General features: G+C 39.0%; 1 protein-coding gene across 1 annotated transcript in view; it reads right to left on the bottom strand.

Annotated features, from left to right (window-relative positions):
• Window positions 1-8,995: 8,995 nt before the first annotated feature.
• The window catches only part of EGLN1 (egl-9 family hypoxia-inducible factor 1), a 45,942-nt gene continuing 41,153 nt past the window's right edge, over window positions 8,996-13,784 (bottom strand). The window contains exons 3-5 of the mRNA XM_012731406.1: window positions 13,616-13,752; window positions 10,668-10,735; window positions 8,996-9,551 (exon numbers count right to left, since the gene is read on the bottom strand). Of these exons, the coding sequence (XP_012586860.1) occupies window positions 9,487-9,551; window positions 10,668-10,735; window positions 13,616-13,752 (270 nt within the window). The 3' untranslated portion in view covers window positions 8,996-9,486. The remainder of the gene's footprint in view (window positions 9,552-10,667; window positions 10,736-13,615; window positions 13,753-13,784) is intronic.

Below are 13,784 nucleotides of genomic sequence, written 5' to 3'. Positions count from 1 at the left end.
TTCCCTTTAAAGTGAATTTATATTCCAGCAACTGCTGGTCATTCTGGGCCAACCTTTTAAGTGCCACTGCCCTACATTTGGGGAGTTGGCCCAGAATGAGTGGGAGTACTTTCTATATAAAAGCTTTAAAAGTTAAGGTCGTAATATTTTCAGAGTTAATTTTAGAAAATTTTGTTCCGCTTTTGTAAACTACACATTTTCTAACAACATTTTAAAATAGGTGGGCAAATATGACAACTGATACTGTCTTAAAGTTTTGAAGTTGTACTCATGGCTCCCCCTCATCCCAAGGTTATGGGAGTTTAAAATTAAATTACAATGTCAAAACAAAGTGGTGGCATGTGCCTCAGGCACAAGTGGCATTTCATCCCTCTGGGTTGCTCAGAGAACAAAGCTGAACTCTAGTTTGTTAATCCTGGTATTAGGGGCTAGTTTCCTGTTCTTTGTTTTGGATCTTTAACCCTTAAAGGGTTATGGTTGCCTGCTTAGCCTTAAGTTGCATTGTTGATAGCAGCTGTATCCACCCAAATGAAATGAAACTTGAATAAGACAATTACTACACATTCAATTGCTTTGGGAGTTGAAATATGGAGAGGATGAAAATCAGCTCTGGCTTTATTTTTTTTCTAACATTCCACTAGAATGTTAAAATTACATAATTATATACTTCATTATCACATCTTTTGAAGTAAAAAACTTGATATTAAGTGACTCTGGAACTATACCATAACAAAAGTTTACAATGTTGTACAGAGACTTTTTTTCAGTACTAGTATTGTAACAGGGTGGTCCCTAGGAAAAAGGGAAGTTCCAGGTTCCCTGCCCCACCCAGAAGGAGGGTGGAACTGAGCAGAGAAAAAGGAGAGAAGAGAAAGAATGAAGGAGGATGGAGAGCCAGGAGACCTGAGCAAGCCACCGGGCTTGTTTCCTGACCCTGGACTGGTTAAGGCAGACGTGGGTGAAATACTTGTAGGGAGGTGACTATGGCAGTGTTTATATTGATTTTGCTCTTTTCTTCCCAGACTTGTCTGGCCATTTCTGACCCTTTTCCATGGGTCCTGGCCAGAAGGTGCTTTAGTCTTGTGGCGGGCTTTCAGGCCTTGCTTTGGGCCAATCCCTTTTGGGTTGACTTTTGCCCACGAGGGGATGGGTAACTTCAGGTGTTTGATTTAGAAGTTATATTCTTTGTGCTCCGTAATGTATATTTACTGTATTAAAGTCCCTTTTCATTAAAGTTTTATATGTTTTGTCTTGACGCAGCAGACGGCAGAACCCACTTAGAGCAGGCAGGTTTTGGGCTTCAGGTGTGTCCCTCTCCCCCGATCCTATTACAGATTTTGTTCTCTAACAGAATTGGGGGGTCCTGTAACAGTATGAAAACTATAAAAATACTCTCTTGGGGCCCTCCCTGGTGGCACAGCAGATTAAATCATAGCATTAAGAAGCCAAAGCCACTTCAGCATGAGTTCGATCCCCACCTGCCCCAGAGGTGATCCACCTGGTGCAGTAGACCTCTCCTGACCCGCCCGCTTCTCCTCTCAGCTTCTCCTCTTGTCGACCCGCGTACTCTGTCCCCACTCTTGTCTCCGTTAGAATCCTCTAACGAACCCTGCACCTATGGCCTGCACCCCAGTTCTGGATGCATAAATCAATCCTTTTTAAAAAGTTCTCTTGTTGAACACCAGGGGGCGCTCGTGGTAAGTTAAATTTTTCTAAAAGGCTGAAGGCAAAGCAAAGCCCAATGGACCAGAAACTAGCTAACAATTGGAACTGCAACAGGGTGGCCCCCAGGAAAAAGGGAGGTTCCTGGTCCCCTGCTCCACCAAAAGGAGGGTGGAACTGAGCAGGGAGGAGAAGAATCTAGAGAGGAGACCAAAGGAGAAGGAAACAGGACAGAGAGCCAGACGGAGAACTGAGGGAGGCGCATGGAGCAGAGACATGTGAAGCAGCAACTTTTATTTCTTGGTCTTGGGCTGATCAAAACAGATGTGGGTTTCCTCTCCCAAACTTATTTGGTCATTTCTGACCCTTTTCTAAGGGGCCCGGCCAGAAGTGCTTTAGACTTGTGGCAGGCTTTCAGGCCTTGCTTTGGGCCAATCCCATTTGGATGGGCTTTTACCCACGAGGGGACGGGTAACTTTGGGTGTTTGGTTTAGAAACTATATTCTTTGTCTTTTCTGTATTGCACATTCATTGTATTAAAGTTTTTTTTTCCATTAAAGGTCTTAACATGTCTTGTCCTGATGCAGCAGGTGGCAGAACCTATTCAGAGCAGGCAGGTTTGGGGGATCAGGGGTGCCCCTTTACCTGCCTGTAACAGAACAATAATTGGTAATTGTGATTCACAGAAAGAAAAAGGTGGGTTATAATCAAGATCTGGGAGAGAGGACACAGCAGACCAAAACTGTGCTTGTTTCAATTAATAGGGACATCTATTGGGCACCTTAATCATCTTACGTGTCTTCATTTCACCTTTCATTTCAAACACTAACATATACTCAGGTCTTCTACAGCAAGAGAAAAGATGTACCAATACCCAGATGACAAACATGCTAATAATATCCAACAGGCAAAGCAAGACCTGTGTTTTTCTACTATTTCTGATACGGGACTCTTCCTTTGAATATGTCTAACTTATCACTATACACTGTACACAGTCTAAATTAGCTTGAAAGCATCCTAGGCCACACCACCGTTTTCCCAAATCAAAGTTTGAGAAGAACAATGAAGAACCTCTTAAGAGACTTGGTGGTAAGTGCAATGGGTAGCATTTCTGAAGCACCCCTGCTATTGCTAAAACACATCGATGAACATAGTCCCACATTTCCTTGAATAATCAAAGTTTGTGTATTTTTGAGCTAGAATAATCTTCAGACCCAAATCATTCCAGGTTATAAGCATTCCTTGTAAAATAAATACATGAAAATTATTGTAAATTTCACTTACAATTACCCGAGGGTATTTTTTTAAACATTTATTTATGCATACGGAACTGGGGTACAGGCCAGAGGTGCAGGGGTGGTGAGTAGATTCACCAGAGTGTGGCGTGCAGAACAGGCCGACTGATGAAGTACACTGTTGAGGGGAGCAGCAGGAAGTCAGCAGAGCAGAGGTCTGCCATGCCATTCACCTTAGGGGCGGGGATCGAACTCATGTTGAAGTGGCTTTAGCTTCTTGGTGCTGTGCTTTAACCCACCACACCACCAGGGAGGGCCCACAGGAGGGTATTTTTTAAAAGATTCCTCAGCATTTCAAAATGTATTTATATACATTTACTATAATCCAATAAATAAATTATGCATATACACACACAATGGTTTCCAGTACCTTACTATAAATACCCACCAACTTTCGTTGAGTGCATTACCACCACATAAATAAAAACCTGCATGAATTCATATGAGAATCTAGCTTAACATGGTATTGGTAAATCATTCGTATTATTGTGTATTTGTCATTTTCTGCTCTGATCACCAAACAGCCTTACACTGTGTGAGCATACAATACAAATGCATGTGTCCATTCTGCCTCTACCTGTTACGCTGTGTTCTCTTGACCACTTTCCTACTTCTCCCAATACCCTTCAATGTATTTTCTGCAAATTTATCATCCCTTAGGCACCTTAAAACGTAATCTTGTGTCACTTTCTTTTTGAGTTTCTTTGCTGATCTACATCAACTTGTTTCACCCTCCTGGGGTTTTCTTTTGGTTCATTTTTGTTCTGAGATTTTGAATTTCTAATGTCAGGCATTAGTTTGTATTTTTGCAAAGTCCTGTTTAGAAGTACTTAGGATTATTTTCTTCTGCAAATGGCTGAGGAATTCCCATCAGTTGTAAGGCTCATTTTGTTTTCTTATATATGTATAGATGTCATCCTTTTTCTGTCATTTTGAAGTTATTTTCCTTGACTTGCAAAATGTTGGTCTATATAGGCAGGTTTGAAGGGTTTGTGGGGCTTGCTGGGCTTCTGATTTGAAAGTACTATTGGTATAGCAGATTTCTTAAAAAGAGTACCTTTTGTGAGGTAGGTGGGGTTGGAGTCTCCTCTGATGCTTTTTTTTTTTTTTTATTTGAAGAATACTTGCTTCCTTCTTTCACTTCAGCAAGTCTCTAGGAGACATTTCTCCCTCTCCCAGAAATGGTACTTTCAATCTCATGAACTTTCAAACCTGTGTCCTGATGTCAAGTTGATCAGAATTTCCATTACTCATAGAGGGGGCCTATGTACTACCACCAGGAGGCCCTCTTTGCCTTTGGCTCCTGCCTTTTGAGTTTCCACCCCACTCTGCTCCATGAGTTCTCATGCTGCTTCAGTTTCGAATGCTTATTTCTTTGCTTGACCTTTTCTGTTTCTGTTATGCTGCAGATACAGATGACAGGAGACTTTGTTCTTGTCTACGTGGTATTGACATCATTTTGAAAGAAACCCAGATGAAGCTGAGTATTTCTTGGAAAGAACTATTTTCCTTGGAAAGAAATACTGAGATTTAGCTGTCAATCTTTTTAAGAGCCAGAGGCCCAAGTGCCTCCCCTAAAATATTAACACAGAGCAGTACAAGGAAGACATGTGAGGAAGACAGAAATGACAAAGGTTAAATACTGTATCCCCTTAACAGGTTATCTATTTTTATAATTTAGAGAATAAAAGCACTCTTGAAAATGAAAGACCAGGTAGTAGACTTTCATGAAACCCTTGATGAACTGGAAAATAGATGTCCCCAAAATAAGTTAAAAGATACACACTTAGTAACTAGAAGAGAGTGACAAGCTCAAAACATTAGAGTTCTGTCAGAATGCCAGGCATTCTACAAAGAACAGAGGAGAATTACTGTACATCACAAGAAAATGTCCCCCCAGAGGCATGCATTTATAGCTTGTAAGCCCAGCATACTGACTGAGTGTCAGCCAACACTCAAGAATACTACGAATACACGGAGGAAAAGACTACATGGAAAGATACGGGAATATGCATGACTTCAGATTTCTCATTTTCCTCACTGGAAACTAGAACCAGTGAGGTAATGCCTTCAAAATTCCAAGGAAAATGACCCCACACTAAAATTCTAAACTCGGGCAAATTACTGGTGAAGTTTGGGAGTAAAACTAAACCACTGAGCTCATGAAATGCACCACTCACATATTCTTTCACAGAAACTATTAGAGGACATGCTCTACCAGAATGAGGAAGTAAGTCCTCATTCAGGAGGAGGAAGACAGGGGATCCAGGAAGCAGAAGATCCAACAGAGTGGTAAAGGCACTCTCCAACCATGGAGAAAGATCCAAGGAAGACAGCAATGTTCCAGGGAGAAAGAGCAATCACTCCAGGTTGCTGCAGGTTGGAAGCCACAGGGCAAAAGATAAACTAAGACATAAGGGAAAAAGTAAACTGGAGGAGAAAAGTCACAATGGTTTCCTCTATGTCTCAGCTTTGGATAGCACAAAGAGTCGTGCCAGAGACCCTTAACCTCAGCTGTGTGGCCACAGAGTTCCGTAATGAAACCCAAGGTGTACTTGTGCATGGGAGGGTGGGAGAGGAGGGCTGGAAAGACCTATGTTCTTCCATGTGAGGAAGTCAGTACACAACACTGAAAGTCACTGTGTGACAATGTAATTATGTTATTAAAAGACAAACACCAGAAGAACCAATCACTTAAAACTAGTCAAAATTTGTTCTCTAGGGGCCGAAGCTATCATGGCCACTATAGTATGAGTTCAATCCCCGGCCAGGGACCTGACCCACATGGCACAGCAGACCTCTTCTGACCTGTCCACTGCTCCCCTCAATAGTGTATTTAGTCAATCTGCCTGTTCTGTTACCCACTCTCTGGAGAGTCCTCATACCCCTCGCACCTCTGGCCTGTACCCCAGTTCTGTATGCATAAATAAATCTTTAAAAAAAAAAAAAGTGGGCCCTCCCTGGTGGCGCAGCGGGTTAAGGCACTGCACTAAGAAGCTAAAGTCACTTCCGATTGCGTTCGATCCCCGTCTGCCCCGGAGGTGACCACATGGCGTGGCAGACCTCTCCTGACCCACCCGCTGCTCCCCTCAGCAGTGTACTTCGTCGATCTGCCTGTCCTGCTCCCCACTCTGTCTCTGGTGAAGCCTCTTGCCGCCCATGAGCTTCTGGCCTGTATCCCAGTTCTGTATGCACAAATAAATAAATCTTAAAAAAAAAGAAAAAGAAAAGAAATGGAGCTGGGTATTTATGAGACTTTACAAATTAATTGAAAAAACTTAAAAAACACCCAATGTATATTTATATTATTAAATATATGATTTAATATATATCACTGCAGTCCATACCCTAAAAACAGCTCTCATTATTGGACCACACACACCACAAATGCAATCAGTATTTCATTTAGGGCTTGTACAATGGTCCTTAAGTCTGGAGGCCAGTGTGCGTATTCAGATGAAAAAGGCTTAGAAGGTCAAAAAATATTAAGTGGTTGAGTTCAGAACTAAACAGATTTGTCATTGTCTATTGTGCTTATTCACACACTAATTAATCTTCATCTCTAACTTGTTTGCTCTCAGACTCTCCTTCAGCCCACCCAGTTATATTTTAATGTAACTCTCCAAATGCCATAAATGCTGGACAATAAGAGAAACACCACATTAAAAGTTTTTAAAAATAAATGAACATGTGTGTTGATATTGATCCCATATTATGAGAGCTCTTATATTTTAATCAATGACCACACAATGAAACTTAAGCGTACATACAGCAGGACACCTGTAGCAACCAGCGATAGCCTCGTAACCAGTCCTGTTTGCAGTAAACACTCTGTGAATGCCAGAGTAACTTTAAAAATCCTCTTACAGAGGCAAGAATCCACACACAGATCCACAGACAGTACAATTACCCCAGGATGTTTCTAAAGTCGATGAGCTCCTCTGTTCTCTCTCTTCCATGTTATTGTTTATAACGGGAACATCAAATGTTCTGAACAAAGACATAGATGTGTGACAGAAAAGCATGGGGTGGGATGGAAGGCCCACTCAGAAAGTCAGTGTATGATAAAAGGGTTACAAACAAAAACCAGAAGAAACACAGCTGGAAATAATAACCATAATTTTTTCAAAAACATTTATACAACTTTTTAATTAGATTAGCTTTACAAGCAACTTGAGAGCTCTTTCATAACGGAACACTGCTTTTCAAGTCACATGACTTTACAGTCTGTATTAGAATCCTGAAATTCTTTGCCTGCTATTGATAAAGGTCTGTGTCTTACAGCTGGTTAATGTATTGATCAAAAACAGCATTATGAAACTTGAGCTTTAACCAGGTTTAAACAATGTAGGCCACAGAGTTTTAAGTTTTGTTTTAAATAGAGTCCTGCTTGGTGCCAAATTAACGGTCCCACTAACATAAAATGAACAGATTTTAAAAGGTCATTAAAGAAATGACTATCCTGACTTCTTTATCCTTTCTGAATGATCTCCATGAAATTTTAAAAATGTTACCCCCAAATACAAAATTTAAGACCTATCTGGCAAGTACAGCCCACAGATACTTGAATCTGACACTTTGCACAACAGCAGAATACATATTTGAAATGACACAGGGCTCCCAGATAAAAAGGCTGTTGCTGTCCACTTTGACAATTCAACCTCCCATCAACATAATGATTTCTGCTAGACTTAAAAACGATGTAACACTTGGAGCTGTGGCCCACTGGAGTACCCTACACTGCAGACCAGATGGCAAAGTTGGGTTGGGCTGGCAGAGGCACTTACAGTAGAGATGTTACATTGTATTATCGGGAACAAGGAGAGGAAGTGGAACAAAACTGAATTAAGAGCAAGGAAAAACAACAATAAACTATAATTTGCTCCTGCAGGTTTTTCTAAGTGAGATCATAATACTGAATATTTAATCCCACCCTAAATCCAAACTGTCAGTTTCACTAAACAATTTTTTCATGTTTTACATGAACAATAGCAATCTTTTAATAAAAATTACTGAGCTTTCCATAGAAAAGGTCTCTAATTGAATACAAACTATACAGATGCTAAAACGGTCATAAGTTGAAATATACAGAAATGTTTCTGTACACTCACATTATTTTGGCAAAGAAGATCAAGGACGGAGAGAGAAAACTGAAGTAGGAAAGATCTTACACCCAAAATTCATGCAAAATATTGATACCACTGTTTGGGCTCCGCTAAAGAACCTGGGGAGAAGCTGAAGTATTAAGATACCCACTCCAATTCATATATTACACAACAGACAGCCGGGAGGTCTTGTGTGATTCTGTAATACTTTTTTTCTGAAAAGTAAAAAAGGAAAACCCATAAAACATAAAAATAGTATCTGACTTGCCTTTTTTTTTTTTTTTTAAAAGATAAACATACATATTCCAGCACTGATAAGATGTCAGCATCACATTTGGGAAATAAACATTTCAACAGTGGTTGAGGAGTCACTGTACCAGTGAGTGTCACAACACGGTTCAGTCTCCCCCTGATGAGGTCCCACAGACACAAAGTCGTGGTCTGCAGGTCAGATGGGTCACAGGAATAGGAAGGAAACATAACAGTAGAATTGAACTACAATCAACTTGAAGGGCAGCAAAGGAAAAGCCATAGGAAGAAGACATTATCTCCTACAATCTATAGGACACACCTGAAAAGTGTAAGAAAGCCCTTATCTTGGGAACTTGATGTTGAGGATAACCTCAAGTTCATTTAGTGCCAGTCATTTTTTTTTAACTTAAAAGATAAAACCTTCTTAGTGTATATTTTTTCCTTATAAAACATGAACAAAAAGTTATTGATTGTAAGTGGTGATGATTTTACTATTATGTTCCATTATTAACAATGTCAAAAAAACAACAGCAGCAATCTTTAAGATTTCAAATTAGTGTGAGACAAGACTACAAAACAATCTGACTTTTCGGTTGGTAATTAAAGTGCTCCTATTCTTATGAAGTAAAAAGAAAATTAATCATCAGTCACTGGCAACAATCATTATAAGATGTCTTTTAGGGCAAAATTTAATAGTTCGAAGAAGTTTACAAAAATAGATTGATGCTATTTTGGGAAATAATACTGTAATTTTTTCAATTCAGTTTTGATAAATTGTACCTGATCATACAAAAATTATTTCAAATTCAAACTTGACTATATAAAAAAGGGAGAGATGAAATGAAGTCAGCTAGATGACAGATCTGGCAAAATATAAGAATGAAAAAAATCTACCTAGGGCGTTTATTTCATGTCTAGACGTAGATAACATTTTCAGTTGATAGCTTATATTCTTCCCATAAGCAATCACAGGTTTGGAGTCTATCATGCAGTACAAAGCCACACAGTCAAAATCTTCTGTCTGATGCAACACAAAAGTTGTTTCGGTTTCCTTATTAAAATGCCAACTGGTTGTCTATTTTGTCTTTATCTCATTTATTCGTATTCACAAGTTAAACAAATAGTGTCAACAATTATTGTAGATGAAGTGGGGTATTGCTGGATCAAAGGCTCTACAAGATGTCTTTACTGATTGTATCAGAAGGTTTATTGAGTTCAACCCTCACACCTTTTTCACCTGCAAAGTAAAAAAACAAACAAAAAACAAAGACCATTAAGAACTTCTATTACAACTTCCCACCTGAGTTCCTAACAGTAGACACCATATTTCAACTTTGTTAACATACATCGCTGAAAACCATCACTCTTATATTTTAACCTACCCTCAGTATTACATCATAAAGACTGTGTTTCTCTCAACTAGTAAACCTTCCAAGGGAAAACCCATCACTTAGCACAGAGATGATGATTTTGGTTTTTTATTTTAAAAGCATTATGGATGGCTATAAACTACCAGTGTTCAACATCACTGAAAGCATACCACTAGGCTTCTGTCACAAAGAATACTTTAGAAAAGGCTTGGGCATTCAATTTTTCTAGTTTTATAAAAGCTTGATGTAGGATGCTCAATGGCACATCAGACTATAGCCAGTTAATAAATAAATTACTCAATGGACTTTTGGAAATACACAATAGGATAAAATAAAAGATAGGTTAAGTGGTCCATTCCAGGGAAAAACAAGACCCATTGCTTCAAGAGACAATTCATAAATGGGGCAGGACTAGCACATTGCAAGACCTTCAGATTTAGTATAAGGGCGTTGACCTATGATGGACACCACTGACAGAAATGCTACATGCCCATCAGATTTACTGAATTTAATTCATGTCCTTTTCACTAGTTTTCGTTATGTCCAAGTCCATGTATTCAACATGGAGACTGGGAGTATACGTTAGAGCATTTGCATTTAAAAAGGAAAACATGTTAACTTCCTTCTAAGGGAAGAATGATAGGAAGTGACGTGGTAGTTACCAAGAAGAGCGTGGCGGCCTGTGATCAAAAAGGATAATCACAGAAAAACTGCTTATATTTAAATAATTCCCTCAGACTTCTTTGCTTCAAATTTTCCTAACCTTTAAACAATTTCATTTGTTAGGGATAACAAAAGTCTCTTGTGACTTGTGAAATTTCCCTTTCAAATAAGGGAAAATAAGGGAATTAGGAATTGGACAAAAACCAGGAGCAAGTAAGTCTTTACGGTGTGCATAAAGGCTGTGTCTGTGCTCAGTGAAAGCATAACCCAACGATGGGGTGTTTTCCTTCCAGTAGACCCTGGCCCCGAATAGTGTTTACCTGTTAGATATTTTACTTTAGCTCGTGCTCTTTCATCTGCATCAAAATACCAAACAGTTATTGCGTACCTAAAAGAAAATTATAATAGGGTAAGAATGATCACATTAGGGGAAAAAAGTGATATGCTGTTGCAATGGTCTATTAAAATTTGTAAAGCCAAAATTGGAATACTATCAGAGGATAAATGAGCGCAGTTGACAACCCATTTATATAGTAACCTCATGAATAAGAGTACAGCAGAGAACCAGGAGTGGCTAAAACTGATGTTTCAAAGTTGATACATTTTTATGATTTTCTTAGTACCTACTTAAACTATTTGATTATTTGGTAAGCCCACAGCAGATCAGAAACAGCAGCAAGAAGGCAAAAGAATGGCTGTTACATAAAAAAAAAAAGCACATTGTCAATAGCATAAAAGAAGAAAAGAGGGAAAGAAAAGGATAAAAGGCAGAGGTCTCTTCTTGAAAGGGAGGGTTAATAGCTGAACAGCTTCTGAGGGCCTCACTATACTATTGCAAAGAATAAGTTGGAGTCATCAAGTCATGCTAAGATATTTAAAAAAGGATTTTATCAAAATAATCACATTATGTTTCAACATATAAAGTTTAGCTAAACTTTATTTCCCTGAAAATTTCATTATTTGGACTATTTCATACACAAATAAATAAAGTATCTGGCTTATTAGATGCCACAAAGGCCATAGCTAAGTCTTTTGGTATCAATAATGGAGGAAATGTACATATATTACTGGAAAGCATGGAAAGGTAGAGGATGCTACAAAAGACCAAAATCCAGAACATAGTGATTAGTTAAAATGCTGTTCAGATTCTGTTTGGTGTTCATGGGGTGGGGCTAGGGGGACAACTCTGATCCAGTAAAAAGTCTGCAAGTGTAACAATTAAACCGTGTAACACTTTAAAGAGTCAATGCAGAGAATCAAGAGTCTGAGAGTTTGGGCATACCTGAAGGCCTAGAGGTTAAATCTCAGCCCTGTCACCGCAAAGACTCACTGTGAGTCTCCTGTTCGATCCCTGGCCAAGGAGTTAACCCACATATGGTGCAGCAGACCTCTTCTGTCCTGCCTGCTGCTCCTGTTAGCAGTGTATTTCAATAAATCTGCTTGTTCTGCTCCCCCCATCTGGTGAATCCTCTCACACACCCCAAACCTCCCCCGGACACACACAACCACTGCATCTCTCATTTGCACCCTAGATCTTATAAACATAATAAATCTTAAAATAAATAAATAAATAAAAGTCTGGGAGTTGGAATAGCTGAGAAATGGAGGTCACATATCATTCAGCAGTGAGAAACAATTATGGGACATAATCTAGCCTCCTGCCTTCCAGGCCTGGTTCTCCAAAGCTCCACCACTTTTTTTTAACCGCATAACCTCCACTATTTTTCCAGTGGCCTTAGAGATATATGATTTCCTCTCTTTTGTCCATGCCCCAAAGTTTTAGATACTTAGGAATCAAAACTCTAGTATCTGGATCAACTCCTCTCTACAGCCCCAAATCCTTATTTGAAAACAATTGAAGCTACCATATGTCACTTTATTTTTCTCCCACTGATCCTTCAGGAAATCCTTCTTACATTAATTTTTGTAATACTTTAAATAACCTTGCTCTTCTCTATCAGGGCTTTACTAACACTCTGTATTCCTTGCTTCTTGTCATGCTAGGCCTAGCTGAGCACCTCTCTTTACTGTGACTCCTTTCTCTGATATTTTAATCTCATACCACTTTTTCCTTCCTCCAAATTCCCACAGTACTTATTGTCCATAATCATTTGGCATTTATTCTTAAAAATGTGTTACCTCTTCCATGAGAAAGGATACAACCAAACCATCCTCAAGATTCCATCTAAAGGAAGGTCTATGAACTAGTTTCTAGGTCAGAAAAGGTTTCAAAGAGCTTAGGGGCAACACCAAGTGTGGAGATATTGAGGGAATTGGGGTCTCAGGAGGCAGGTCCTCCCTGGTTTCCAGTCTTGGCTTTCATGATCTTTAACCACAAACTGCTTGCCTTGTACTCACTATGAGAATAAGGATGAGGTCAATAAGGCTCAGAGAGGCGCAAGAAAAGAGGGAGCGATGACAAGTCTTCAGATTTGAGCCCATCTCTGACACATCTATTGCCCCAACTCTGCAGGGGTCGGGTGGCGAGGGCTCATCACAGCTGTGCCGTGTCTACACAACTGACTCCAATGGATCACTAATGTTCAAAGTCCTCTCCATAGTGAAAAACTGGTATCTAAAGAAGTTTTTCTACAAACATTTACCTTTATAGCAATGTTATAATATCTTCTGTATAGCAGTCTTAATATATCAATCATATCATGGTAAAAAGAAGAAAAAATTTTGAAGTTTACATTAAATATGATAGCCTTAGAATATTAAACCTTATAGAAAAAAGGAACATAATAATCCTAGCAAATGTTTATTATTAAAGCTAAAAGGTTGTTTTTCTAACATTTAATCCCACATAAGACAATCTTTTCTCTACCTTTCTTTCCTCTATTCCTTTTTTCTTATTCTGTCTCTTCTGTTTCTTTTTTACCTATTATTTTCCTACTTCATTCCTCTTTTCCTCCCTCACCACCTCTTAAAAAGTTGTGCTTTTCACTTCTTATGTAATTTTTCAAATCAGAATGGATAGTAAAGAGAAACATAAAACAAGGAGGAGGGGCTAGAAAGATGAGAGAGCGTGGCTTCCTTATTTCATCCCAATAAGGAGTGGCTGTGGAAAAAAAAAAGTCTCAACATTTAGAGCTAACTGCAAATAAATCTTATATAAAGTTATGCAAATTAAAATAGTTAGGAGCTGATGCATTAATAAGGTGCCTAAAAAGCAGGAAGATATTGATTTAAAAAACTATAAAGTTCAGTCTATGCATTCTCTTACTATTCTACTATGCACCACTTTTTTTTAAAAAAGGAATACTACCTTGTAGCATATGCTGGTTGTACTTCATGAGGGTTGCGACGGTCAGACCAGAAAAACAGCAGTCTATCAAATTTGGGTTCAATGTCAGCAAACTGGGCCTTGCCTTCTGGAAAAATTCGAAGTATACCTCCATTTACCTAGAAAGAGCCAAATATGTGAGTACAGGTGA

The sequence above is a fragment of the Condylura cristata genome, unplaced genomic scaffold (assembly GCF_000260355.1).
Source record: "Condylura cristata isolate star-nosed mole 26May11 unplaced genomic scaffold, ConCri1.0 scaffold00030, whole genome shotgun sequence".
Lineage (NCBI taxonomy): Eukaryota > Metazoa > Chordata > Mammalia > Eulipotyphla > Talpidae > Condylura > Condylura cristata.
Note: the sequence above shows the minus strand (reverse complement) of the source record. Positions and strands in the feature narration are given on the sequence as shown.